The sequence below is a fragment of the Hyperolius riggenbachi genome, chromosome 3, assembly GCF_040937935.1.
Source record: "Hyperolius riggenbachi isolate aHypRig1 chromosome 3, aHypRig1.pri, whole genome shotgun sequence".
Lineage (NCBI taxonomy): Eukaryota > Metazoa > Chordata > Amphibia > Anura > Hyperoliidae > Hyperolius > Hyperolius riggenbachi.
The window spans coordinates 193963905-193990629 of record NC_090648.1 but is presented as its reverse complement, the minus strand read 5'-3'; the positions used below and the strand labels follow the sequence as shown (position 1 = coordinate 193990629).

At 41.3% G+C, this 26725-nt stretch overlaps 1 protein-coding gene across 1 annotated transcript in view; it reads left to right on the top strand.

Annotated features, from left to right (window-relative positions):
- CCPG1 (cell cycle progression 1) overlaps positions 1 to 26725 on the top strand; it is a 60310-nt gene that overhangs the window by 13835 nt on the left and 19750 nt on the right. Inside the window, exons 2-7 of the mRNA XM_068275488.1 lie at positions 5092 to 5156; positions 6344 to 6455; positions 6541 to 6620; positions 14237 to 14495; positions 21203 to 21451; positions 25538 to 25659. Of these exons, the coding sequence (XP_068131589.1) occupies positions 5097 to 5156; positions 6344 to 6455; positions 6541 to 6620; positions 14237 to 14495; positions 21203 to 21451; positions 25538 to 25659 (882 nt within the window). The 5' untranslated portion in view covers positions 5092 to 5096. The remainder of the gene's footprint in view (positions 1 to 5091; positions 5157 to 6343; positions 6456 to 6540; positions 6621 to 14236; positions 14496 to 21202; positions 21452 to 25537; positions 25660 to 26725) is intronic.

The following is a 26725-nucleotide window of genomic DNA, read 5'->3' as shown; positions in this document are numbered from 1 at the left end:
CCGTGAAACGCTAGAGGTTTTTGAAGCAGATGTCAGAGCGATTCTAGTCATGTTTAGAGAGGTTTTCTAAACATGCCTTTTTTGGAGCATTTTTTGTGTAGCAGATTTCATATATTGTTACAGTAAAGCTGTTACTGAACAGCTACTGTAACAAAAACGCCTGAAAAACCGCTCTGATCTAGCGTTTTTCAGAGTGGTTTTCCACTTTCCTATACTTTAACAATGAGGCAGAAACGCCTCAGAAATCAAAAAATGCTGCAGCCCCCGAGTTTGTGTTTGTGGAAAAAACGAACCGCTCTGGTGTGCACCATCCCATACACTTCCATTAGCCAAGTGGGTTTCCCCCTACAAGCGGTTTAAAAAACCCTTCAGAACCGCTCTGGTGTGCACCAGCCCTCAATTGGCTTGATTCAGATAGCCTATTGTAGTGCATTGGTGTGCATTCTCACTTTTCCAAGTGGTACTGAGGAGCAATGAGGAGAGGGTGTGGCACCCACAGTCATGCTTCCTGGTTCTCTCCTTAGCATCATGTTGCCAGATTTGGCAGAGCGGTGCTGGCTGTGTGGGAATTTGGCAGCCAGGAATTAAGATAGCTGCTCTGCCTTTTGGAGCAATTCCCTTCTGGGGAGAGGCTTTAACAGGAAGTGACACATGCAAGGGAGCCTTATAGAATGCAGGACAGCATGGAGTGGCCAAACGGTAAAGAAAAGTGATTTCTGACACTCTTAAACTCAGTTGTGAGATTAAAACTGTGTTTAACGTTAAGCTGTTAGGCCTAGTGCACACCAGAGCGGTTCGGCTGCGGTTTGCGATCCGCTTGCGGGTGCAGATCCGCTTGGGTAATGTATTTCAATGGGCTAGTGCACACCAGAGCGGGAGGCGTTTTGCAGAAACGCATACTCCCGGGCTGCTGCAGATTTTGGATTGCGGAGGCGTTTCTGCCTCAATGTTAAGTATAGGAAAACCGCAAACCGCTCTGAAAAACGGCACTTCAGAGCGGTTTGCCAGGCGTTTTTTGTTACAGTAGCTGTTCAGTAACAGCTTTACTGTAACAATACATGAAATCTACTACACCAAAACCGCTACACAAAACTGCAAAACGCTAGCTGAAACGCTGCAGAAAAATAAGAAAAAGCGTTTCAAAATCTGCTAGCATTTTGCGGATCTGCTAGCGGTTTTTGGTGTGCACCAGGCCTTAATGGGCTGTGCCTGTGATACTATTTTATGTCCTGTTTGCACAGAAATGGTTGTTTCTGAGCAGGCTTCCACCCACAAAGCTAATAGCTTTTGAGTGTTAAAATAGTGTTTAAACAGCTTTCATGACACAACACACTTAACAGACCCAGCAAATCTGGTACACCATTTAGAAAATCATAAATCAAATAAATAACACCAAATTAGTATTTTAGCTAATTTAGAAATTACATACTACTATTAAATATGTCTGTGTCAAGGGGTACTTGAGATAATTTTTACCATAGTAAGTGAGCACAGGCTTTCAAAAAGGGGTACATACCAATAAAATAACCACTATTCTAGCTAAGAAGATAGGCACACGTCTTAATAGATCATAGGAGACTGGAGTGACAATCTTTTGGCCCACATCGCAGAGCAAGGTGTCTGTTAATACAGCATTCGGCCCCTTGAATTTTTGCATGAGAGTGCGAGCTTCTTTGGGCAACAAGAGTTGAGCATGTGTATGAACCTTTACTTTTCAATCTTTTTGTTAAAGGACGTCCTAGGTGAAAATAAGCTGGTGAGAAAAACCCTTGAATCCATCCTCCTTCTCCTAAAAATGACTGTTTTAGATAGCCCACAGTTTTATATTTAAATCTAGTTTTTAAGTTTTTACTGTTGTATTGTCTCGGCTCAATGACACCTTCATTGAAGTATGCCAGAGCTCAAATCTATGAATTATTGACCCTTTTTATCTCTTACCTGCTCTCAGAAGCCACTTACTGACAGGAAAGTATTTTATGGCTGTAATTAATAATCAGTGAGGGTTATGCTATAGTCTAACCCAGTCCGACCCGGTCCCGACTCAGATACAAACTGTCACTTGCCTACCTGATTTTTTAACTCTTTCAGGCAGAGAAATTAAAAAAAAAAAAAAAAAAGGAACACAGCTTAGTTTTGTGTGCTTGGTACTATACATACATTTGTCTATGTCATTATGTCACATGTCACCTTGGTTGTCCTTTAAAGAAAACCTTTGGCAAATTCTGTCACACACTGAATCTTACGAAAATCAACCATTTTGTCAGATACTAAAAAAATCTTTGAGTCAATATACTCTGTAAGGAACTTTCTCTTTCAGAATACATTTCTAGTATCTGGACTTAAGGGATGTCTCTTGACATGTCCCTAAGGTTCATGTTCAGGTTTTGGCAATAAGCATATCACCACACATTTATTTAACAGTTGGGTTCTTGTCTTGTACTGTGGATTTTTGCAATAATACTACCGAACCTCTGGCAGCACTCAGAAAGCGATTCTCTCATACCTGGGTGGCCTTGGTTATGGCAGATTCAAGAGATATCTGAGATGAAAAAGTAACTATAACAAGTAACTTGTCTATATATCTTATCTAAACTTTAGATAGTTTACACAGCAGATCGATCTGCAAACAGCTTCAACAGAATATGATTATTTCTTCCTGTGATACAATGACAGCAGCCATGTTGTTTGTAAACGTTACATACAGGCAAGCTGATCTGCATCTCCATCGCTCAGCCTGTGAAAGCCTAATTCCCCCTCCTCCCCTCTTCCTCTGAAATCTCTGGCTAGTAACACCTCCTCCTCCTGCCCAGACTGAGCTCCCATAAGCCCTTGCTACTGTCTGAAAATGCCATGGCACTCTGAAAAGCTGTGGGAGAGGCTTATTTAGTGTATAGGGAATTAGAGCATTAAAAAAAAAAAAGTATTTTGCTGGAGGAATGCCCTATAAACAATATGAAAGGAACACTGAACAATGCAATGAGTAAAACTTTATCTCGGATCCACTTTAAAGGAGAAAAATAATGCACAACCTAAATTAAAAAATTACTGAACTGCCTGTGACGGGAGAGAGCTGCAAACCAAACAAGTCATATGTAAAAAAGAGGGGTTGTGCTCACAAGTAATTAGAAAAGTACAAAATCTTTGTTGGTCACAACTGCATATATGCACATAAGAACATATCTTATGTAACCCACCCCAACCATTTCACCCTACCAAAAGCAGCTGCGCAGAGCTTGATAGTGCATATCACTTGGTACACTAAGAGGTGGGGTTGAGCGATCCAAGTTTGAGAGACTCAGGAACAGAGCTCTGGTACACAGTTGTGATTCCTATCGCATAAAGTACGAGCGGCTGTTGATAGCTATCGTGGGTACACACAGATTGCCGTGACCAATGAACCGATGATTTGTTCTTATGCGGAGTGGTGAGATGGATCCATGATTTATAACAAGATCTCTTCCCTGGTTTTGTCAAGCTGATTCATCTTTTTGCTACAATATACGGACCACAAAATACTATATCTAGTGACTACCTTCCCAGATCTGGTTGCCATAGTGAAAGTTGAATGTGTTATGTTCGCATGTGCAGTTGTGACCACTAAAGATTTTGTACTTTTCTAATTACCAGTGAGCGCAACCCCTCTTTTTTGATTAAGAGACATTTTACAGGAACACATCAGGTAATAACCCCATCTCAAGTTCAGGTGTTCCTGAGAGTGGAAGTCCACACACAGGTAAAATAACTCATTATTATTTTGCCAGAGAAGAGGAAAAGGTTAATCAACTCTGTTCTGGAGTTAAAATGTTCTCCTAACCCTTTTCTAAGACCTGTATGCTGGGTACTGGGTCTTATGTCAACCACTGCAGTTCAGTGGACTATATCTCATATGGGACCCACTAAAACACTTTCTGCTGCCCTACTGCTCCATAGATATGCCCTCTATAGACCAAAGAGTTCCCCTTTCCACATTGGTCACACTCTCACTGGCAGGAGAGAAAGCTGGCTGTCATTGCAGATCTAAGCATCTGGGCATGGGGAACACATTTGTGCTACTACTCCTTTAAGTGTGAGTGGTTAGGGACAAAGAGGGCCTTCTCTTCCAACAGGAGGTAGATGAGTTGAATGGAATTGTGTCCCATGTAAGCCAAATTGCTAATAAAAGGATCACATCTGCCTGTTAGGTCGGACAATGCCTCATCTGTAGACTACCTAAACAAGTAGGAGTGGACTTGGTCTATGGGGCTTCAGAAGGTGTTGAGTCTCTGAACCCACAGGTGTTTAATGGTGAAGAAATGGAGAAGACCATTTATTCTCTAAGGTCGACTATAAAAATAGAAGCCAACAAGGGCTTGTTGAATAGGTTTCTTGTGGCCGTGCTCGCACCCTGTATGAGCTTCTCCATACAGTGCAAGAGTGAATAAGGTGCCCAGTAGAATGATGCAGCTCATGCTTTTTTTTCCTCATTGTACAACCGCTTTGTTCTGCTGAGCTTGCACAGCCTATGCTTGTGCATGCAAATTAAGGATAGGCTTGTATGTGGATGCGAGCAAGGCCACATGAAGAAGAGGGTCCTGAGCAGCAACAGAGGCTAGTAAGACGATATGGGAAATCTGTGGACCATCCATAGGCTTTACACTACTGTTCTATTTTGGGAGGACTATGCAACTTACTTTGAGTGATGGCAGGAGGACAAATAATTGTAAAAATATGCAAGGGAAGGGAGGAGCATGTAATGAAAGTTCACTGCATTATGCACATGACTCCATTGCCTGCAAATAAAGTACACTTTGAGCCTGATGCATTGTAAAGTCGCAGTGCTCAGACAAGACAAGTGAGCAGACAAGATATGGCCCAATAAAATGTCCATTGTGTACAATAGTTGCAGCTATTTTAGGCCAAAATGATCTACCCTAGCATGTTGCTTCCAAGATAAAATGACAGTATGACTTTATTTTGTAGTAAGTTTGTTGTATTGAAACATAGATGAATAGCATAATTCACTTGATAAATGGTTCTAGAATAACCAGCCAGACTTTAAATTGTCAACCTGGCAGCAGTCCAAGTGTTTGACATCTGGTGCATTGTTTATAGGCACAATGTCAGAAAACTCCAGTGACAGCGAATCCTCCTGTGGATGGACAATTATCAACCATGAGGTAAGTGACTTTGTACACTGTCTTTATAATTTTTCTTTTTGTATATTACTAGTGTCTGAATAAAGAACCGTCTTTACTTTTTTAGCCTCGGCAAGCTAGGAAGTCCAGCAATCAGATACTCCAGTTTAGGCACAGCTTTATACAGTGTATATATATATTCCACTTTAATACAAAAATGTTCAACTCAAGCAACCCTTTTCTTCAAAGACTTCTTCCCTCTTTGCTCCGCCAGACTGTGCTAATGATTGTTTTACCCTTTCCCCCCCAGTTATGGTGTCACTTTGATTTTACTTTACAAATGACTGTGTTTTGTCAGATAAAATCAGCAGTTCATTCGCACTTTGATGAAGAGACCAGAAGCGAAAGCAGAATCGCACAATCCATTAACTTTTGTAAGTTGTTGGTGGCTGAGATGCGATCACCCATGATTTGACAGATGCAAAAGAGTGATAACTGCAGAGAATTCAGACTTCATCACCTTAAGTGCCATTCACATTTTAAATTTGAACTAGAGAACTTCCCTTCCAGGGTTTAACTGACCCTTGTCGCTGCCTCTGGCTGCTGCACCCCACATCGAGTTCCGTCACTCCAATACTGCCATCTCATACGCATACATGTGAATGAGGCCATTGGAAAGCATTGATAGGCGTTTCTATGCGTATATTGTACCCGTACACGTTCCCTCAAAACGGCTAGGAACGCACATAGTCTGAACAGGGCCTAGGGCTTTCCAATGGCCTCGTTCACATGTATGCGTATGAGACGCATACGTTTATCATACCGCATTGCTGCACGCATTTCTGTGCGTCACGCACAGAAACGGACACAGTGAAAGTCTATGGACGCGTATCAAAAACGCGTACTATTGCGTTTTACGTGTTCGTTTCCCTCTGCAGTTCCCATAATTTTTTCCCCCCGGGTCACGTGTGTGCAAAATGCAATAGAAAATGCATTCAAACGCAAGAAAAACCTGACATGAGCTGTCCATTAATATAACTTTCTTGGTGAAGAAGAGAGCAGGGTTTGATCTATACTGATTGGTTCCTCTGGCTTCCAAAGATAACATCTTGCTAGCAAAGAACTCTGTTAATTATGGGAGAATTAGTTGTAAAGATGCACATGGGAGTAGGTTTTATTTGTAGCATTTTGTGTCTTACCACGCACATAAACTAAAATGTTTTTTGTAGGGCTCGGATATAGAGACGTTACATTCAGAAGCTGGAGAAGCTGATCTTCCTTCACAACATTGTGCACCATTTGAGGAAGGTTTGCAGCCACCTTCACCAGTGGACCTTCCAGGTAATTAAGCAATATTGCAAGAGCTATTTAAGGTAAGACTACTGTAAGTCAGTGCTCTAAGGGTCACTTGTTGAATATATTGTAGATACGGGCACCGATGGAGACACTTTACCTCCTATAGAAAATACACTTCCAGTTTCAGAAGACCATCATCTGACTACTCAGGTAGGCATGTGTTCATGTGAACACAGGAAATATGGGATGCTTCTAAAGATTGCTAGAATGACAGAAACTCGGCAATAGTGTCAAGTGACTTGGATGATCAATGATATGCACATGTGAGTTTATACAAATTTGTTATTTATTTTTATGCCAATGTATGCAGCTTGAAAATGGACCAGTCAATTCCCACCCAGGTTTAAATTGATTGGTCCAATTTCAAGCTGCATATATTTGCTTAAAAGTTTACATACATTTGCATAAACTTGGAAGTATTTGCATATCATTGATCATCCCTAGTGACTTGATCGATCAGTGTATTGGTGTTCTGTTCTAAAAATTCCACATGCATAGTTTTATACATTGAAACCTGGGAAACAGAATAAGAATAAGGAATAATAGAGACATTTCCAACAGTTTGCTAATACCATACCAGAGCTTAATATCCTCCTAAAACAGTATTTCATTTATTGCTAACCACTTAGTATGTTCTATTATGTCCACAAGCAATATTGTGGGTTTCTGTAAATGTGTCACTGTTCTGTAGTAATTTGATGCATGTACACTGCAGTCATTCCTTAAATGGAGCCTGTTTACCCAAGCCTTGTGCATGCATTCCTATCTCATACATACCGTATATACTCGCATATAAGCCGACCCCCCAACATTTACCTAAAAAACCAGGGAAAAAAGATTGACCCTCATATAAGCCGGGGGTAGGAAATGCTGGGTTGGTGCAGGCCGCGTGATCCCCCCAGTGTGTCCCAGTATAGCTAGTATAGTGCCCAGTATGGGTAGGTAGTGCCTCAGTATAGCTAGTATAGTGCCCAGTATAGCTAGTGTAGTGCCCCAGTATAGCTAGTATAGTGCCCCAGTATAGCTAGTATAGTGCCCAGTATAGCAAGTATAGTGCCCAGTATAGCAAGTATAGTGCCCAGTTTAGCCAGTAAAGTGCCCAGTATAGCTAGTAAACTGCCCAGTATAGCCAGTAAAGTGTCCAGTATAGCCAGTATAGTGCCCAGTATAGCTAGTATAGTGCCCAGTTTAGCCAGTAAAGTGCCCAGTATAGCCAGTATAGTGCCCAGTATAGCCAGTATAGTGCCCAGTATAGCCAGTATAGTGCCCAGTATAGCCAGTATAATGCCCAGTATAGCTAGTAAACTGCCCAGTATAGCCAGTAAAGTGTCCAGTATAGCAAGTATAGTGCCCAGTTTAGCCAGTATAGTGCCCAGTATAATGCCCAGTATAGCCAGTAAAGTGTCCAGTATAGCAAGTATAGTGCCCAGTTTAGCCAGTATAGTGCCCAGTATAGCCAGTATAATGCCCAGTATAGCTAGTAAAGTGTCCAGTATAGCCAGTAAAGTGTCCAGTATAGCAAGTATAGTGCCCAGTTTAGCCAGTATAGTGCCCAGTTTAGTGATCCCCCGTTACCAGGGGAACCGCTCTCTCCTGCCTCGTCACAGCAGCAGCGCCGGGCGCGCTGCTGTGATACACGGCGAGCAGAGCGAGAGGGGCACCCGCAGTAGAGGAAGCCCCTGAAGAGGTAATAGCAGCGGCGGCCGCGGAGGGAGCGAGCGGGCGGGGGGCGCCGCGGACCACCACCACCACAATAGAGACTCGCATACAAGCCGACCCCCAAACTTTTGACCCCCTTTTTGGGGGTCAAAAATTCGGCTTGTATGCGAGTATATACGGTAGTTTATGCTGTAATACAGAGGTTCTGGAAATGTAGTGAGGCACCTGTTGTTTTAGCTAAATTGTGGTGTCACTTGGTTACATCAGACTTAAGGCTCATACACACATCAGACTATATTCTTTGGAAAATGAAAGATCACAGACCAATCTTACCCCCTTCCATGTAGTATGAGAGCCATACCTTCACAGTCTATTCTATGGAGCTGAACTCCCCATCAGACAGAAATCTTTGCAAGATGCTGCACACACAGATGCTGTACAGACACAAAAGATCAGTATCTGCAAAAGATCTGTTCCTGCCAAAGATCCGTTCCTGCAAAATGCATTCATAATCTATGAGATCTGCAGATCATCATACACACCTTGTTTAACTTACATTCATCTGCAGATCAGACAATCATCTGCAGATCTGAAAATCCATCCTGGTGGATCTGATCTGCAGATGAATGTCTGTTAAACAAGGTGTGTATGAGGATCTGCAGATATTATAGACTATGAATGCATTTTGCAGGAATGGATCTTTTGCAGGAACAGATCTTTTGCAGATACTGATCTTTTGAATGTCTACAGCATCTTTGTGTGGAGCATCTTTCAAAGATTTCTGTCTGATGGGGAGTTCAGCTCCATAGAATAAACTGTGTAGGTATGGCTCTCATACTACATGGAAGAGGGGGTAAAATTGGTCTGTGGTCTTTCATTTTCTAAAGACTATGGTCTGTTGTGTGTATGTGGCCTTAAGGTGCGTACACACATGCGACTATAGTCGTTTGTAACGATCGTTCCCCGATCTTTACCAACGACGATCGTTACAAAAAACGAACCACCGACTATTAAGGCAAACGACGAACGAGCCAAATCGCTACAAAAGAAAGTTCTGTCTCGGCGGATTTTAACCAACGACGATCGTTTGCAAAAGTAGTACATCGTTGGAAACGATCGTTCGTACTAGGCTTGACATGCGCATTTCACTATTTCTCCATGGAACTTCTCATTTTTATGCGCAGGCGCAATAGTTGCTTTCTGTGATGTAACGTTCGTTCTAACGATCAGATCGTTACACACATTTTAAAACTATCTTTACTTAGGTCGTTCTTTCATCAATTAAAAGTTCGTTCGTCGTTCTTAACGAACGATCGTTGTCGCATGTGTGTACGTAGCACTAGGGTGCATGCACACATCAGACCATAGTCTTTGGAAAATGAAAGATCACAGACCTATCTTACCACCCTTCATGTAGTATGAGAGCATTCCTACACAGTCTATTCTATGGAGCTGAACTCCCCATCAGAAAAAATCTTAGCAAGATGCTGCACACAAACATGCTGATCAGACACAAAAGATCAGTATCTGCAAAAGATCTGTTCCTGCCAAAGATCCGTTCCTGCAAATTGCATTCATAGTCTATGAGATCTGCAGATCATCATACACACCTTGTTTAACTGACACTCATCTGCAGATCAGATCCACCAGGATGGATTTTCAGATCTGCAGATGAATGTCAGTTAAACAAGGTGTGTATGAGATCTGCAGATCTCATAGACTATGAATGCAATTTGCAGGAACAGATCTTTGCCAGGAATAGATCTTTTGCAGATACTGATCTTTTGTGTCTGTACAGCATCTGTGTGTGCAGCATCTTGCAAAGATGTTTTTCTGATGGGGAGTTCAGCTCCATAGAACAGAATGTGTGTGTAGAAATGCTCTCATACTACATGAAGGGTGGTAAGATAGGTCTGTGATCTTTCATTTTCCAAAGACTATAGTCTGATGTGTGTATGAGCCTTTAGGCTACATACACACTTGAGATAAGTCTTTGGAAAAGGCAAGATCACAGACCAATTTTACCCCATTCTATGTAATATGCGAGCCATACTTTTGCAGGAACGGATCTTTTTCAGGAACTGATCTTTTGCAGATACTGATCTGTTGCATGTGTGCAGCATCTTTGTGTGCAGCATCTTGCAAAGATTTTTATCTGATGGGGAGTTCAGCTCAATAGAATAGACTGTGTAGAGTATGGCTCTCATACTATATGGAATGGGGTAAAATTGGACTGTGATCTTGCCTTTTCCAAAGACTTTTATCTCAAGTGTGTATGTAGCCTTAGCCACCAAAAGATCCAGAGAAGATAGGAAGCCAGCTGTACTGAAGCTGTAAGGACAAATGGCTGATGCTTAGGGGTTCTCTCCATCATCCTGATTTTTATTCATATTTGCCTTATTCAATTTTAGGTTTAGTTGTCATATACTATACAAGAAAATAGAGTTCCAAAAATGTGATTCAGGTGTGTTTTGGCATTTATTAAAGAAGAACTGAAGATTAACAAAAAACAGCGTTTCACTTCCCTGGGGCTTCTGCCAGCCTCGCGGTGCAGTTTAATTTCTCTGGACTTGTAAGTCCACTGCAACTGTGCCTGTGCGGCCCTGGCCACGCATATCTTTCTTTGCGTTCCCGTCCGTATTAGAGTCCTGCGCCTACAGAGGATCATTGATGACTGGCGCAGGACAGGACGACTAGTGAAACTCTGTTTTTTTTGTTACCGGTAATCTTCAGTTCCACTTAAATTTCTGTATTGGCTTGTTTTGAGAGTGAGTTTTGGCATAGGTGACATATTCACAGCAGAATACTAGTAAAGAGAGCTGAAGACAGATTTGTTGCTGTTGGCAGCTCCTCCAAACTCTCTTCCATTTTTTGGGGCATTGGTCTGATAAATTAGCTTCTCTGTGTGTGAAACACCCTAATTTGGTGTTGTTACCTGACACAATAGTCTCTCATAGAAAAGGGTGTCTCATAAGAAAAAGGATTGGAAGCTGCTATTGAAAGGAGTATGCATGTATTTCAGCAATATTTTCACACACCTCTTCAAGTCTTATGCTGGATACACACCATGCGTTTCCGCGTCGAATGCGTCCGTCGATACGCGTCGATTCGATTATTTCCGAGCATTTCCGAATGCATTTCGATGATTTTTAGGTCGATTGCCATGTAAAGTATGGCAAATCGACCTAACGATCCATCGAAGCTTGAATCGGACATGTCGGAAATAATCGAATCGATGCGTATCGACGGACGCATCGAACGCGGAAATGCATGGTGTGTATCCAGCATTAGATAATGTTTATGCCAAGAGTTATCCCTGTATTTGGGATTGTTACAAGTCTCTGGGATCTCAAGATATACACTTGTAATATGCGCACATATCCATCAGTGTTGTGTGTTTGGCCAGATCTTTTACTGCTATCTAGGAAATACAAGTACAGTATTTGCCTGTTTAGTAGCAGGCAGCTGTAATGGAGTACATCAACATATGCAAAGCTCTAGATTAACTGTTGATTTCCAGTACAATTTACATTTTAAAGATTAAACTAGAATAGCTTGCTGGGTGACCTCTGTGTCTGGCACTACATATTGTTTATACTGGAAGATGCTGCATCAGCAAAATGGTGGCCCGTATTGTCACAGTGGCTGCTTGAAATCCTATTAATGAACCAGTCATCAGCATGAAGCTGCATAGTGGTTTGTGTAACCTGGCAAACTGCTCATGTTTAGAAAGTAAAGGTCAGGATTTACTTGTACGGTTTTTATTTAATAACGTTATCTGTCATATTTGAAACATCTGTTCCTTCCCTTCAGCCATTCGGCACATGTTCACATTTTAAGGTCTGCCATATGTTTCTACTAAATGTTTTTCTTCATTAACTAGGTCAGTCACATTGTGACAGCCTTGTAATATCTAAATATAGCCAAAAGTATGCTTAATGTATGTACACTGTGCCTAAGGAATTTCCCCTGTTGAAGAATACAGTACTTTATTGTGCTTTGTTGGTGGGCTCTGATTGGTTGGTTTTCTGCTAACGGTTAGAGAATGACTCGGTGCAAATGCATTGGTGTGACATGTGCATTTAGTGAAGTTTTCCCTGCAAACTAAAAATAGATGACATTATAACAAATATTGGTACATAAGGTGATGGATAAAATCGCTGGTATTGCCAATATTGGAAACACAATTGTATTTAAAATTTCAGTGCCATTTTGTTTTGAAACTGCTAAACTACTTACATTATAAGGGATTAATATACGCATGCTACTCATACTTTATGGGCTGAATAAAGGAAGCATTGAAGAATTTTCATGAATATTTCAACAAAGTGATGGTGAAGTAAAGGTGAATAATGTAGAAAGTATGTAACTACCAGCAGCATTGCAGAGACTTTTCCTAGAGCAAGGCCTCATATTCTGAGATTCCAAATTGATCTTTGACGTATCTGCTAAAATTGTCCTCTGGACACCATGAGGCAGAGTTTCCCAAACTGCAACCCAATCTTATTTTACCAGCCAGCTAGCAAATCCACAGCCAGCAGCTCCCTCAAAAAAATAAATAATTTGTAGTAAGCAGTTTTGTGGAACAAGTTCAAGGAGACCTGATCTCCCTGACAAGCTGCATTGCTAACCTTGCCTAAGTAGAGCGTGATGGTGCTTGTGGTAACGATGGACATGGGGATGATGGCAGATGAGGCTGGGAGCTGCACCAGCGGAGCAGGTGTGAACTCCACTGCACAGGCACCAGGGGGGATTTTACATTTAGGGGATAGCCAGGCAGGCGGCGGAGGTGGCGTTGCTAGGCTGATTTTGGATGGATTTAAGGAATTTGCCTCTATAAGGAATTGGCCTGTGGTGTATGGGCAGGCAACAGATCTCTTTCTGATCAGATTTGATTAGAGAGAGGTCTGTCTCATGGACAATCTGCCTTTACATGTCTAAATGTATGGGCACCTTAACAATTCTCCTGTACTTAAGATTTACTTTTTTAACCCACCCAACTGGTGCCTAAAGCTGGCCACTAACGGTCCAATTTCTAGCGAAAAATCGTTCGAGCGATCAGAAATTCTGATCGGACGAAAAATCGTTCACTACACCATCAACTAACCAATCATTGCTTCCTATCTATCACGACCACCAAGAAAATCCAAATTTTCGTTGGACGAAAATTCATTCAGGCGACATTTTTTTCACTCGTTCATAATCGATTGTGTCCACCAATGGAGATTATTTACAACCAATCCGATCAGAATTTCTGATCGCTCGAACGATTTTTCGCTAGAAATTGGACCGTTAGTGGCCAGCTTTAACCTCACCCTTAACTACTTATATGCAAGGGTTGAGAGGAGAGAACAGTATTCAGGTATTTCAGATTGTGAATGTTCTATTCTGAATCATGTTCTGTGCAATCTTTGTGACTTTGCCTGGTCCCTGTTTGTTGTGAAAAATCCTTCTAAAATAGTCTGTTAAAAATAAATAAATGAAAGCTTATGGATACAGTAAGGCCTTTTTTACAATTGTCATGGTGTGATTGTTAACAATCACACTGCACTGTGCGTTAAGCCATCAATGGAAAGTATGCCTCACTTTCAGGGCTACTGCACCACGCAAATGCAACTCTTGCGGTGCCGCGACGGGACCTGCTGCAACACAATGTTCTGTGTATCATGTGATGTCCCCATAGTGCTATCACTACTGGTGCGACAAGATGTGGCTGTTTTGTGCAATGCATTGTGATGGACTGCCCCATGTGTAAAAGGGACCTAATAGTTTTTTAATCTCTTAATGATGTCATAATTTTAGCAAGGCTGAAGAGAGGGGCTTGATGCTGAATTTTGAACCAGCTATCTGTTGGGACTTCACTTCACATGATTCCCAGACAATTTGCTGCTAATACCCAGCTGACAATGCTGAATCCATGTGGCTGATGTCAGTTTGCAGTTCATTGTAGCCCCTTACACACCCCAACGAGTTCTGGTTCACCATGAGCTTGAGACTTAACAACTAGAGGTTTCCTTTTGAAGTTAGATTTTGCAGGTCTTTCTTAAGTGGTATGTTTTTATAAACCTAGCATTTTCATAAATGGCTATTTTTGTCCCCATTGGCAGGATTTGCCTTCTGTTAGATCTAGCACTGTATCCAACTATGAAAATACAACGTGTGACAGTGAAGAGGTCATCTCGGGAGATGATGGCCACTGCGAGACTGTTAGTGACGACTCTGACATTGTCACCCTGGATACTCCAAAGCCTGATGTATCCAGGAACCAGGAAGAAGAAGACATTGCAGCAGATGTACTTGAAAATAGTGAACTAAACATGAGCTTTTCTTCAAGTAGCCAGTATACATTCAGTCAGCCGGAAACTGGTAAGAGTCTCTATAGTTATCTTGTCAAATGTGCACAGTAATGTCGTCATCTCTAAACATTACCATGTTCAAACTAATCTTTATATTACTATAACAGGTCTAATGCCCTCTTTCGGTTATAATATGTTATAAATTGTATTATCCCTTTCTACAGTACCTTTAAAAAATAAGCATGCACTTTAAATTAAAAACTTACAGTAGTTTTTGTTTAATTTTACGTAACTTTTTTTGTGGACGTTTTTTAGATGTGAAAAAAATTAGATCTGTTTTTGAATCCTGAATATAACAAATACGATTAATTGCATCTACCAGCCCCCTGCAGCCATCCTGTGCCCTCGCAGTCACTCATGGCATATCCGGTCCCCTGCCGCCAGCTAGTCTTGCTTTTGCCTACTCGGAGTCGTGTCCCCTGGTGCAGGAAGCTATCGTGGACAACACGTACATTTTCACACGTTGCAGGTGCAATGAGAAAAAATGTATGTAAAAATGTATGTGTTAATGTCCACGATAGCTTCCTGCACCAGCAGGAGTGCGTGCAAAGGTACTCGTGCCGGCCCGCCGACTCCCGAGTCGGCGAAAACAAAGCTAGCTGGTGGTGGGGGACCGGAGGAGCCATGAGTGACTGCGATAGCACAGGATGGCTGCAGGGGGCTGGTAGATGCCCCAGGTAAGTGAAACAAATTTTTTTCATTTTTCATGTTAACTGTACTTTTATAATAGTGGTAGATAAAGCCTTAGCATTGTTACCAAGATTTTGTATGTTGGATGAATTGTTGATGAAATGTTGGCTACTTACCAAGGTAGAGGGAAGGCTGGTGTCCTCATCGCCACCTCCGCTGCTCAGCAGAGTGCAGCGCCTGTAGGAGGCCTAGTCACGACTGTGCAGTAGCACAAAGTGCCTCATGCACAGGCTACTGCGCAGCTGCGACCAGGACTTTCACATGCGCAGTGTGGCTGTGCTTGGAGTGGAGCATGGCTACAGGGGAAATGGAAATATGACAAGCCCTTGGAGGGTTATATCGCTGAATCGGTGATGTCAAGGATAATTGAGGGAAGCTTTCGCACTATTCAGTAGCTTCCCTCTACTAAAATTTCTCAAAAAGTCACTTTAGGTTCACTTTAAAGTGTACCAGAGACTAAGCAAGTGAAGGAATCAATACTTACCCGGGACTTCCTCCAGCCCCATAAGCACGTGCGAGTCCCTCGCAACGCTCCTGCGGTCTGCTATTCAGCCGTGATCAGCCCCGGTAACAGGCTCAGTCATGTCAGTCCAGGTCTACTGCACATGCGCAGAAGACCTACACTGGACCTGACTGAGCCAGTTACCAGGGCTGATTATGGCTGAACAGCAGACCACGGGAGGATGGTGAGGGATTCAGACGTGCTTATGGGGCTGGAGGAAGCCCCGGGTAAGTATCGATTTCTTCACTTGCTTAGTCTCTGGTACACTTTAAGAGTATGATTTGATATTGTGACACCTCAATTAATGTTGGGGAAAAAAACTGGTACTGGGAGGTGATTGTACTGCTAAATAACTTGTGACAGACTACAACATTTCAGGGTTCAAACACTGAAGCTTAATCTTGGGAAAGGTAATAAACACATATAGCATAAGAATCAATTATTCATATACAACGAATTGCTCAATCTTTTTGATCAGACTGCATACAGTACAGATCATAGGAAATCATCTTGATGGATTTTGTGGCCAACGGCCCTTTTACACAGAGTAAACTGTAAACGTATGTTTGATATAAGACTTCATGGAGTATTCCCAATGCCAGTATAGGGCATTTGCCACTCAACCCATCAGGATGATTTCAGGGTGTGCTGAGTATAATGGGGAGACTAATTGCACTGAGAATACAGTTGACCTTGAAATATGCTGGGTAGTATTCCACTATACTGTTCACGGTTGGATCTTATATCAGTAATTAAGTATTATGCTAGAAGTGTTTATTACATTATCCAGGATTTAAACTCTGGGATTCGGTGTCTAAAGAATTTTTTTTTGTACAGTTAAACCCCCGTTATCCAGAACTCTGTTAACCAGAAGGCCAGGTGCACACGTTGCAGAAACGCTTGCGGAGCAGGAAACGCTGCGCTTTATGCAGCAATGTTAGTCAATGGGACGCAGAAGTACCAGTGTTGCACTTGCAATTTACAGTAAGCGTTCTGCAGACGCTGGTAATATTGCATAATATGCAGGCTGGCTGCCAAAACACACATAATGAATGTCTATGGTAACGGATATGCATTGCATTTTTTTCATGAAAAAGTAAAGATCTGTGATGTGTTTCTGCTTCCTGTTGTCTTCCTAGTGATTTGCATAAATGTAAAAAAAAAAAAAACTCATACAAAATGCATATGTGTTTTCCATTAGCGAACCGCAAACGCATGTTAAACGCGTAAAAAAATGCAGCAAAAATGTGGTAAAGGCACAATAGCAAATTGCAAATGCACAATCCAAAATCGCTACTTTTTTACGCTATGTCATATGTGAACCCAGCCGAAGTCTCCAGCAACCAGAAAAAAAATTCTGGCCTTGCAGGATGCATACATCTACTTTTACACGTCCTTATTCAATAAGTTTAATTAATATACCTCTGTTACATTACGTTTAGGCCTCTTTAACAGTGGGACGTTGCGTTTGATGCGACGTTAAAGTCGCAGAACGTGCCCTTAACGCAGCGCATGTAGGTTATGCAATTGGACATAATTTTGCACTGGGTTATGTATCTCTTGGTGCACCGTTTTCGTCGCATAGTGATGGAACTGAAAACAGCGTATGCGTTACATTTAAAAAAAAACACATTACTGAGTGTGTGCAACACACTAACGCAGCAAATGTATTGCTAAACGCACAGCATGCAGCACTTTCTAAATATTGCTACACATTACACACAATGCAACGTGTGCACAGTGAATGTCGCACAGACTTTTCATTGCTGTGTGTTAGTCTGCGTTATAATTTTTTATAGCGTTCGACTCTAACGTCCCTCTGTGAAAGAGGCCTAAGTCTGTCCTTTGTCCTAATTTGTCTTTAAAGAGAGCCTGAGGTGGATTTGATAAAGCTGGGGAGGGGGGGCTGGAGGAACGCTGGAAGGACACTGAGGCTGGTCATTGTATTCACTGTGTCCTAATATGATTTATCAAACCCACCTCGAATTCTCTTTAATTACTGTATTTTAACATTAACACAAATTTTATGGTAAGTATACAGTGTGGGGTATAGTACTGTCTTATCGCTAGGCCTATTTTTAACATTGACTCTCAAATAACCTGAAACTGCAGTTACAGTATCTGGCATCAGCAAATCCCCGTTGGTGCCGGATAATGGGTGTTTTACTGTACTTTGTTACAAATCATTTGTAATACTGTATACTGCTTAATATTGTTCTAAGTTATGAAAAGTGTTTTCCACGGGATCAGTTTTACACTCTGCCAAGTCTTGCTGTCTGTATGTCCCAGATCTTGGAGAGCTGTTGCATTGAATGTCATAGGCTCTAGACGTAAGTCATGGTGACATGTTACAGCAGTAGAGTTACTTGCGTGGCACGATCCCAACCCCCTCCTTGCATTGTCCAAAACGGAAAGCCAATGTTCAGCTAGACTTCTTCTTTACCGTTAAAACTCGGCCATCCTTTATGTTTAATTTCAGATACTGTGAAAACAAATGACATTTTGATAAAATCCTTCTTTAACCCCTTCATGCCAAATGGACATTTTATAAAAGTCCTGTTTGTGCACCATTAGTTCTAATAGGACATTTATATACACATCCATTCTGACGCAGGAGCGCTTGTGTGCGCTCGCATTTTAACGATTAAACCTATAGCATGAAGTGGTTAATGAGTATGCAGAGCAGAAATCTGTCAGTTCAATGATCTGCATGTGGTCATTATACAGAAACAAAAAGCAACACTGTGTTCCATGGCAAATGTATCAGATGACTATGTTACAATGTTTATTACATCTTCGGTTTCCTTCCTTTCCTTCTATATTTTGTTCGCTCCTTATTGTGTTTTGTACAAAGGGGGTTCCATGGATCTGTGAGTTAAAAACCTACTATTTAAGGGCATGGCTTTTTGGATAAGCGCATGGTCTTACCTACTGCAGAATTTTCTCACAAAACCCACTAACATAAACCCACAGCAAACAAAAGTATTCCACTTAATTCTGCATGTTCCTCTTGCACCTGCAGAAATAAGTAGGAAGCAATTTCTGACATCCTTCAAAGGTCAGCAACCTTGCTATTAAACTAACCTAGTGGCTTCAGTGGTTTGAGTCAGCAACCTGGGAAAAGGATACAGACTGGGTGTTCTGATTTCACCAGATGCATTCTTGTTCTGGGCCAGGAACATGGAGGGTATAGGTAACAGGAAATGCCATACAACTGGAACTTTACAAAGCAGGTCTGTAATAATGGCCTTCATATTTCTCCTAGTACAGGATAAACCAGTATCATTATATACAGCTTTTGTAAAAATACTGTAATAGACCACTGCAAAAAATGATCAGTTTAAGTTTTAAACCACAGTAATTGTCCACATGATGACACCGCAATTAAGCCCCTGCCCTAAACTGCATAGACGCACGTGGGGGGGGGGGCTTGGGTTTGATCGGGTCTTTAAGATTCTTTTTAGAGCGTATGTGGGGTGGGGGATGTTCCTGGCAAAGAAGAATGACGTGTGCTTGTGTAGGAATTTAGCAGACATTGGCATGGAGTGGTTGTCATATACACAGATGCTGATTTTAAAAATAAATAAATTGCACTGATCTCTTTGTTCCAAAGCTGCAAATGCACCTAATACTTCTTATGCTGGGTACACACGATACGTTTTTCCGCTCAATTCTCCAACCGATCATTTTTTTTTCTGCTCGATTCTCTTATCTTCCTCTCATTTTTCTTATCGTTTTCCATTCACTTCTATGAGAAATTGAGCCAAAAAACGATCGGCAGGAATATCGGAAACTATCTATCGAACTCATCTATCAGGGGTAAAACCGTATGGTGTATTCCCAGCATAACAGCAGCCTTATTAGCTGTACTATAGGCAACCTAGCAGACTGATAACCAGGGCTCTACTGCTGAACGCAACCCAGAAGGCAGGTAACTGACTGTAATAATAATGGCAGTATTTGTATAGCGCCTTTCTCCTGTCGGACTCAAAGCGCTTGCGAGGCAGCCACTAGAGCGCACTCAGTAGGCAGTAGCAGTGTTAAGGAGACTTGCCCAAGAAACTCCTTACTGAAATAGGTGCTGGCTTACTGAACAGGCAGAGCCGAGATTAGAACCCAGGTCTCCTGTGTCAGAGGCAGAGCCCTTAACCATTATACTATCCAGCCACTGCTGTAGGGAGCTGGAGCAGTTTTGCAGAATGTGTTTTAGTTTGGAGTAGTGAGTGGAATGCATGGCATTTGAACTTGAAACTCTAACCTTGTGCTGCCTTTTCACTGATTTGATTTGCATGTTAGTATAGAAGTGCTCAAAAGACTTCTTTCTGTAGTAGCTTACTGTCTATAACCACAATCTGTTTTCATGTTCAGGAATGTTGTTCTTATGTAATAATGAATGGAATCATGTATTTAAATCCAATTTTGTTAATCATGTAAATATCAGTATAGTCATATGTTGCATGAAGGCTGTTTGATAAGTTTTTTTTTCCTTGTATGTGACCATTGTGTATTCCTTTACAGACTGTGTGGCATAAGATTTTTCCTTTCCCTGCTTTGTGTGGGGGAAATAAGGTCAAGTACTGCATAGTTGGCTTTACTTAAAAAAATGCATATCCTATGTTTTAAGTTGGTCATATTGTTACTTACTCCAAGTGTACTGTATGTACTAGTATTTTATATTTCCTATAGATTTTCTTAATTACTTAGGTATTTAAAGTGAACCTGACATGGTTCAGACTGCATTATTTATACTCGCCTGGGGCTTCCTCTAATGCAGGGATGTCAAACCGGTCCTACGAGGGCCGAGATCCTCACACATTTTTGACACAGCTCAAATGAATTGATGGGTCGGAATCAGGAAAGGTGCGGTCCATCAAGTAGAACACATTCCTTTCTTTCTCAGTCCATCCTAAACACTGACATGGATCTGGCCCTCCAAGCCTGGAGTTCGACACATGTGCTCTAACACCATGAGGTGAGTGGGCTACCCCACTGTCCTCCCTGGCCATTTCGTTCTCCCATAGTAGCTGCAACTATTTCTGTCATTCAGGGCCAGTCATCCTCTTCTGCGCATGTGTAGCCCAGCTGCGCTCCCACAGCTGGGAGCATTCTGCGTCTGCGCAGTAGTATGATATACTATAACATAATCTATTTATTCCAACATAACAACCTAATGTGTTACCAGTGAAACAGCTATTTGTCTAGATGGCATGATAATTCTTCACTTTTTTGGGGGGGCCTTTGTTTATTTAAAAGGTGAGTGAAAATGTGGATGGTTTCAAAAGTGCCTTACCTATAATGGTTGCATTTGCTTCCATTTTAGATTTACAGGTATCCTATTGCTCGACACGGAATGTGATTGGAAGCTTATACTTTTGATTATACAAAAATTGCAGTAGTGCCAATATTTTCACATGGATACTCTGCTTTTAAAAGTGGGGTAACCCATTTCTTCATGCAGATGATAGATAAAGAAAGTTTATTATTTTTGTGAAAGTATTTGTGTATCTTTCCCTCTCTCTCTGCAGTATACCCCTCACAACACAGTGCAGATGAATCCAGCAATGATGAAGCAAGTGATGACTCTGGTCCAATCCTTCGGCGTCGCCGCCCCAAAAGATCAACTGTATCTGGCTCTGAGTCTGAGAACAGGTGTGATCCTGATCATCCAGTACTTCCTGAGCTCAAACCACGAGTCAAAACGGGGAACAACCTCAACAAGTGCATTATTCTTGCTCTGGTTATAGCCATAAGTATGGGCTTCGGACACTTTTATGGTAAATATTATTTCTCGAGTTACGGTTTATAGCTATCCTCTGAAGCTGTGTGGAGTAGGCCATTTCCTTCAGTTAGGCCTAATAAAGTGCCCTGAAATAAACTGCAGTTTAAGAGAAGAAATGTGTTGTGTGTGTGTGTATGTATATATATATATATATGTATATATATATATATATATATATATATATATATATATATATATATATATATATATATATATATATATATATATATATATATATATATATATATATATATATACCAGGAAGAAATATAATTAACAACATGGGAAAGAGAGAAGTATACTCAATTTCTCATTATGACTTTCCAGGTGACAGGTCCTCTGAGGCATTCATTTGAAGCAGCTTGCAGCCTCTGCAGATTGAGGGACTGTTCCCATTTACAGTGGTGCACTTAGCAAGTAAACACTAAAGAGTTTAATTCACTAAGACCAGCAGATGTATACTTGAATTATTGTCTGCTGAGATGTAACATTCTCAATGTATATATAATGTATATTTATCCTAACGGCTCCTCAATCTACCCTATTAATAACCAAAAGCCATAGGCATCTGCACCCTTTTCCCATCCACACTCATAGGTACCAGAAGCCTAGTGCTTAGAATTAGTTCAGGTCAGTTTATTTGCACACTACAACACTGCTCTGTCAGTATTGCCTAAGCTTCTGTGCTGTAGTTGGTAGATTGCCTGAAATGAGTGAAGAAGCCATCTTCTAGTGAGATAAAAATGCTACAGTAGACATGGCGTCAGTCTACTGAAGCAGGGCCTGCGTGCTTTTAAAGGGGTAGGCAGGTTTAGGATAGCAGAGTAGTTATAAAGCCAGTGTTGAAGAATTGTTGCAGTATCATGCTGAGTCTTGAGCTACACCATTGGACATTTTTCATGCTTTTGAGGTAATCCAAGTAGGCTCAGAATAGTGTGCAGATAGAGAGCAGGCAAAAATTTGCAGCCAGCCTGCCCACAGACTACGGCTCATGGGTCTCTGACTGACGTATGGCCTATGCTCCCGTCTGCTTTCCAATATAGACGAGTACAGAATACCCAGTGGTGTAGCTAGAGATCATGGGGCCCCATAGCAAAACTTTTGTGGGGCCTTCAGATGTAAGCAATGCCGCCTGCCCATATACTATAGATATGAGTTAATTGGGCAATTTACATTCTCATGCAATCAATGCTGCACATAGTTAATGGGCACTGAGACAAAGTCAGATGGCGGAGAAACACAAGAAAGGTAATGGTACATACATTAAGTACCTCCTGAGCCCCCAATGCTCTAGGGCCCCATAGCAGCTGCTATGGCTATTGCTACACACCTGAGATTACCGCAGAGGCTAAAACACAGGTTTACTATAACAGAGGTTCTATAGTAACAGGGTTTACTTTACCAGATGTTACTGTCATATACTTATAATGGTGCTTGGCCGAGACCTGGATATTTAGTTTACTATACCCCAATGTTTACTATATCAGAGTATAGTGTAACAAGATTATACTGTAGCACCAGCCTACTAAGAAATTGTCTGAAGCTCCTTTCTGTTATCCTGTACAGCACATGTTACACGAAATGTTATCTATGCAAATGAGACAGAGTCAGATTTAGTTGGGTGCCCTGAAAAGTAAATAGAAGGCAAACATTCTTATCTGGATGAGGAAACAATACTGATAAGGTTTTAGTTCTGAAAAGTTCAAAGGGCCCTGAATTCTGTTTTGCTGCAGACTGTAGCAGGTTTTACTGCCATGGCTGCTGTTTAGATGGCTGTTGTTTTAAATTCAGAATATGGAGGCTGCCTTATGTATTTATTTTTAAACATTACCAGTCGCCTGGCAGCCCTGCTGATCTATTGGCTGCAGTAGTGTCTGAATAATGCCAGAAACAAGCATGCAGCTAATCTTGTCAGATCTGAGAATAATGTCAGGAACGCCTGATCTGCTGCATGCTTGTACAGGGTCTATTACTAAATGTATTAGAGGCAGAGGATCAGCAGGATGGCCAGGCAACTGGTATTGCTTAAAAGGAAATAAATATGGCAGCCTCCATATTCTTCTCGCTCCAGTTGTATTTTAAATTTAAAATAAAAATTGAGACTCAGTTTTATGTTATTTATTTACTGCACATACAGTTGATTGTATGTGTGGTAGTTATATTTTACTAAATTATTTGCCAAGAGTACTACACATACAACTATAAGGCTAGTTTCAGTTCAAGGAGCTGGTGTGATTCTTGGTGGTCGTAAATGCCTCCAAGTATCTAAATGAGAGAGACCAGGAGCCCAATGGTGCAGTATCGTTGATACAATATGGTGTTAAAGAAAGCAAGTAATTCTACTCACAAGGATGGGTTGCAAAAATCTGCAACCACCATTTGAGCCTATGGGAAAATTATCATTCCTGCTCAGTATTCCAGGTCCGCTTAGCAAGTTCTGGTTGGTTGCACTCCTTGGATTTCTTACAGACACTGGGGTTTGAAATATGGGACCCCGAAGGGTAGTAATTATTCTAGAACAACACTTGTTGGAGGTGCCCCATTTTATCTAATACTAGTACAGGTAAGCTATGGGTAAATTCAATCTGACCTCCTTGAACGACAAACCACAAAGATAAGTGTAAGATTTTTATTCATGCACTACACTACACGTTTCACTACACGTTTCACGGGTGCTGGCCTGCTTCTTCAGGTCAATACAAAAAAGTCCACGGGCCAGCTCCCGTGAAACGTGTTGTCTTAAGTGCATGAATAAAAATCTTACACCTCCTTTGTCATTCAAGGAGGCATGATTTACTCCTAGCTTACCTCCAACAAGTGTTGTTCTAGAATAGTTTCAGCTGATGTTGCTTTCTGGTAACAATGTCGCTCACAGCAGATCAGTTTCATTAATAGTACGCATGCACTACTACTTTTCTCAGTTGTTGTAGAGGACAAAAATTCAGGTGAAATCTACATAATCGGAACATTAATGGTCATAGCAAGGTTTTTTGTTCAAAACTGAGATGGGTTCGATCTTCTGATTTTATTGCTGTGTTCTTGCTGGGAACAGTTAATTGATTTTTTTTTTTGTCTTTGCCATGAGTGTCAAAAGACCAGAAGCTCTAAGTAGTTTTACCAGTTGTGCCTACCTTGACCTGTCCACAAAACCTGTCCAACCTACATTTCCAATCTTACTCAGTGGTACACACCCAGCCGCTCACTCCCCTCTTCTAATGAACTTCGCCTAACCGCCCCCCGCATCACCCAGTCCCATGCACGCCTCCAGGACTTCTCAAGAGCTGCTCCAACACTATGGAACTCCCTACCTCCACCCATTAGGGCAGCCCCCTCCTTCAACATCTTCAAGAAAGCCCTCAAAACTTACCCTTTCACTTTGGCCTACTACCCCTCACAAGTGCTCTAACCCCACAGCTGAACTCTGGTCCCCTACCTTTCGTGTCCTTACCTCTCCCTCTAGATTGTAAGCCTTTGGGCAGGGTCCTCCTCCTTTGTGTCCTACCTGATCATGCACCTCCATTACTGTGAACCCATGCTATGCATCTGAGTGATCCTAACTTGCCTAATCTCCATGCTCCCCTCCAGTGACTAAGCATTACCTGGTACTCATACTGTGCTGCATGATCTGGTCTTTCTTGTATTCAGGTATTGTCAATTTTGCTGTATGTCACCCCTAAATATTGTCTGTAACCTAAACTAATGTCCATCGCTGCGTAATATATTGGCGCTTTATAAATACAAAAAATAAATAAATGTCCAAGAATTCCCATGTAGTTGAAGTGACACAGCAAATTAGGGAGGGTATTAGAACCGGCAATAAAAGTCTGAAGGAGAATCTGGAACATCATGCAGTCTGCTACAAACTCCTGCATCACTTTTATACACTGACTTTTTTTGAAAAATTGGCAAAAGGAGAGTTGACCAATATTTGGTGTGAAAAAAAAAATGTGTTTTAACCTTTTAAAAGTTGGCAAATATGCTAACATTAATACATTTGGTGTAGTTATACTAGTGCTTATGTGCATTCATTTTTAGACACTATCCATACATTTTAAGCATGAGTAGACTTTTTTTTTTTTAGGTACTGTTCAGATACTGGAACGCCAAAAATATGTAGAAATTATCCATGAAAATGAACTAAATGATATGAAGGATGACCTGGTTCAGTGTCAAAAGGAGCAAGATTCCACAATAGACCAAAAAGTGAGTCCAAATAGTCAAATGGGCAAATTGTAAAGAAAAAAGTGAAAAAATAGTGATGGACTTTGAGTTTCTGTCTAATCTATGCCACTCACAGTGGGTGCAAAAGTGGGAAAAGGTATGGCTTGCATGAATAAGCTGACATGATTATGGCAACTGATAATGACTAGTGTAATGGCATGAACATGTATCCGTGAGTAAACTGAGTGCTGCTGAAATACATGGCCCTCATTCTGCTTGCAACAATCATCAGGTCAGCTCCTACAAACCTATACCTACTTTTAGCTCTATGTGATGCACCGGACCATAAGATGCACCTAGGTTTAACCACCCTGGCGTTGTGATTATTTCCAGATTTAGGGTCTAAAAGCCGTGCAATTGTTTCACAAGCTTTTAGACCTTAAAAACAAGGAAAAAAAACATAACACAAAGAGATCCGCAGAAGCTCCTGCATATAACTCACTCGGGCACGGGATTACCCCTCTGAGCTGCAGATTTCTGTCCCGGGCCTGATTTGGGATTACTGCTGAGGAGGGTAAAGGAATACTATCAATTTCACATATTTTTTTTCAATTGACACAGGAATTGTTTGGGAAGTGCTGCTAAGTACTGGTGTATACATTTTATTAGCAACCTCTTTGTTTACTGTTAGCAAAATACTTTCAAAGTTTACTGACGCCAAAACTGACTGTAGACTGATCCATGAGGAGAGGGGAAATTACCCTCACACTTGATCAGTTAACTATATGTGTAACTCTCTGTGTGACAGAGAGAACAGCTGCAGCTCCTGTGTCCTGTGTTTCTGACTGAGGTGTCTGAAGAGAGCAGAGGAAATGTAACTAATTCTCACAGCATTTCATACTGTTTTTGCTTTCAGAGTTTGATAGGTTTGATATTTGCTTTCTGTAGTCTGATATGCAACTCTGGCTGTGCATTAAAGCGGACACCCCTTCTGCAATTGTATTGTCCCAATATAGCTAAGTCCTACCCTCAATAAATTACAGTTTTTGCCTCTGATATTTAACATGAAAAGTGGGAAAATGTTTACACAGCTACTTAGACATTATTT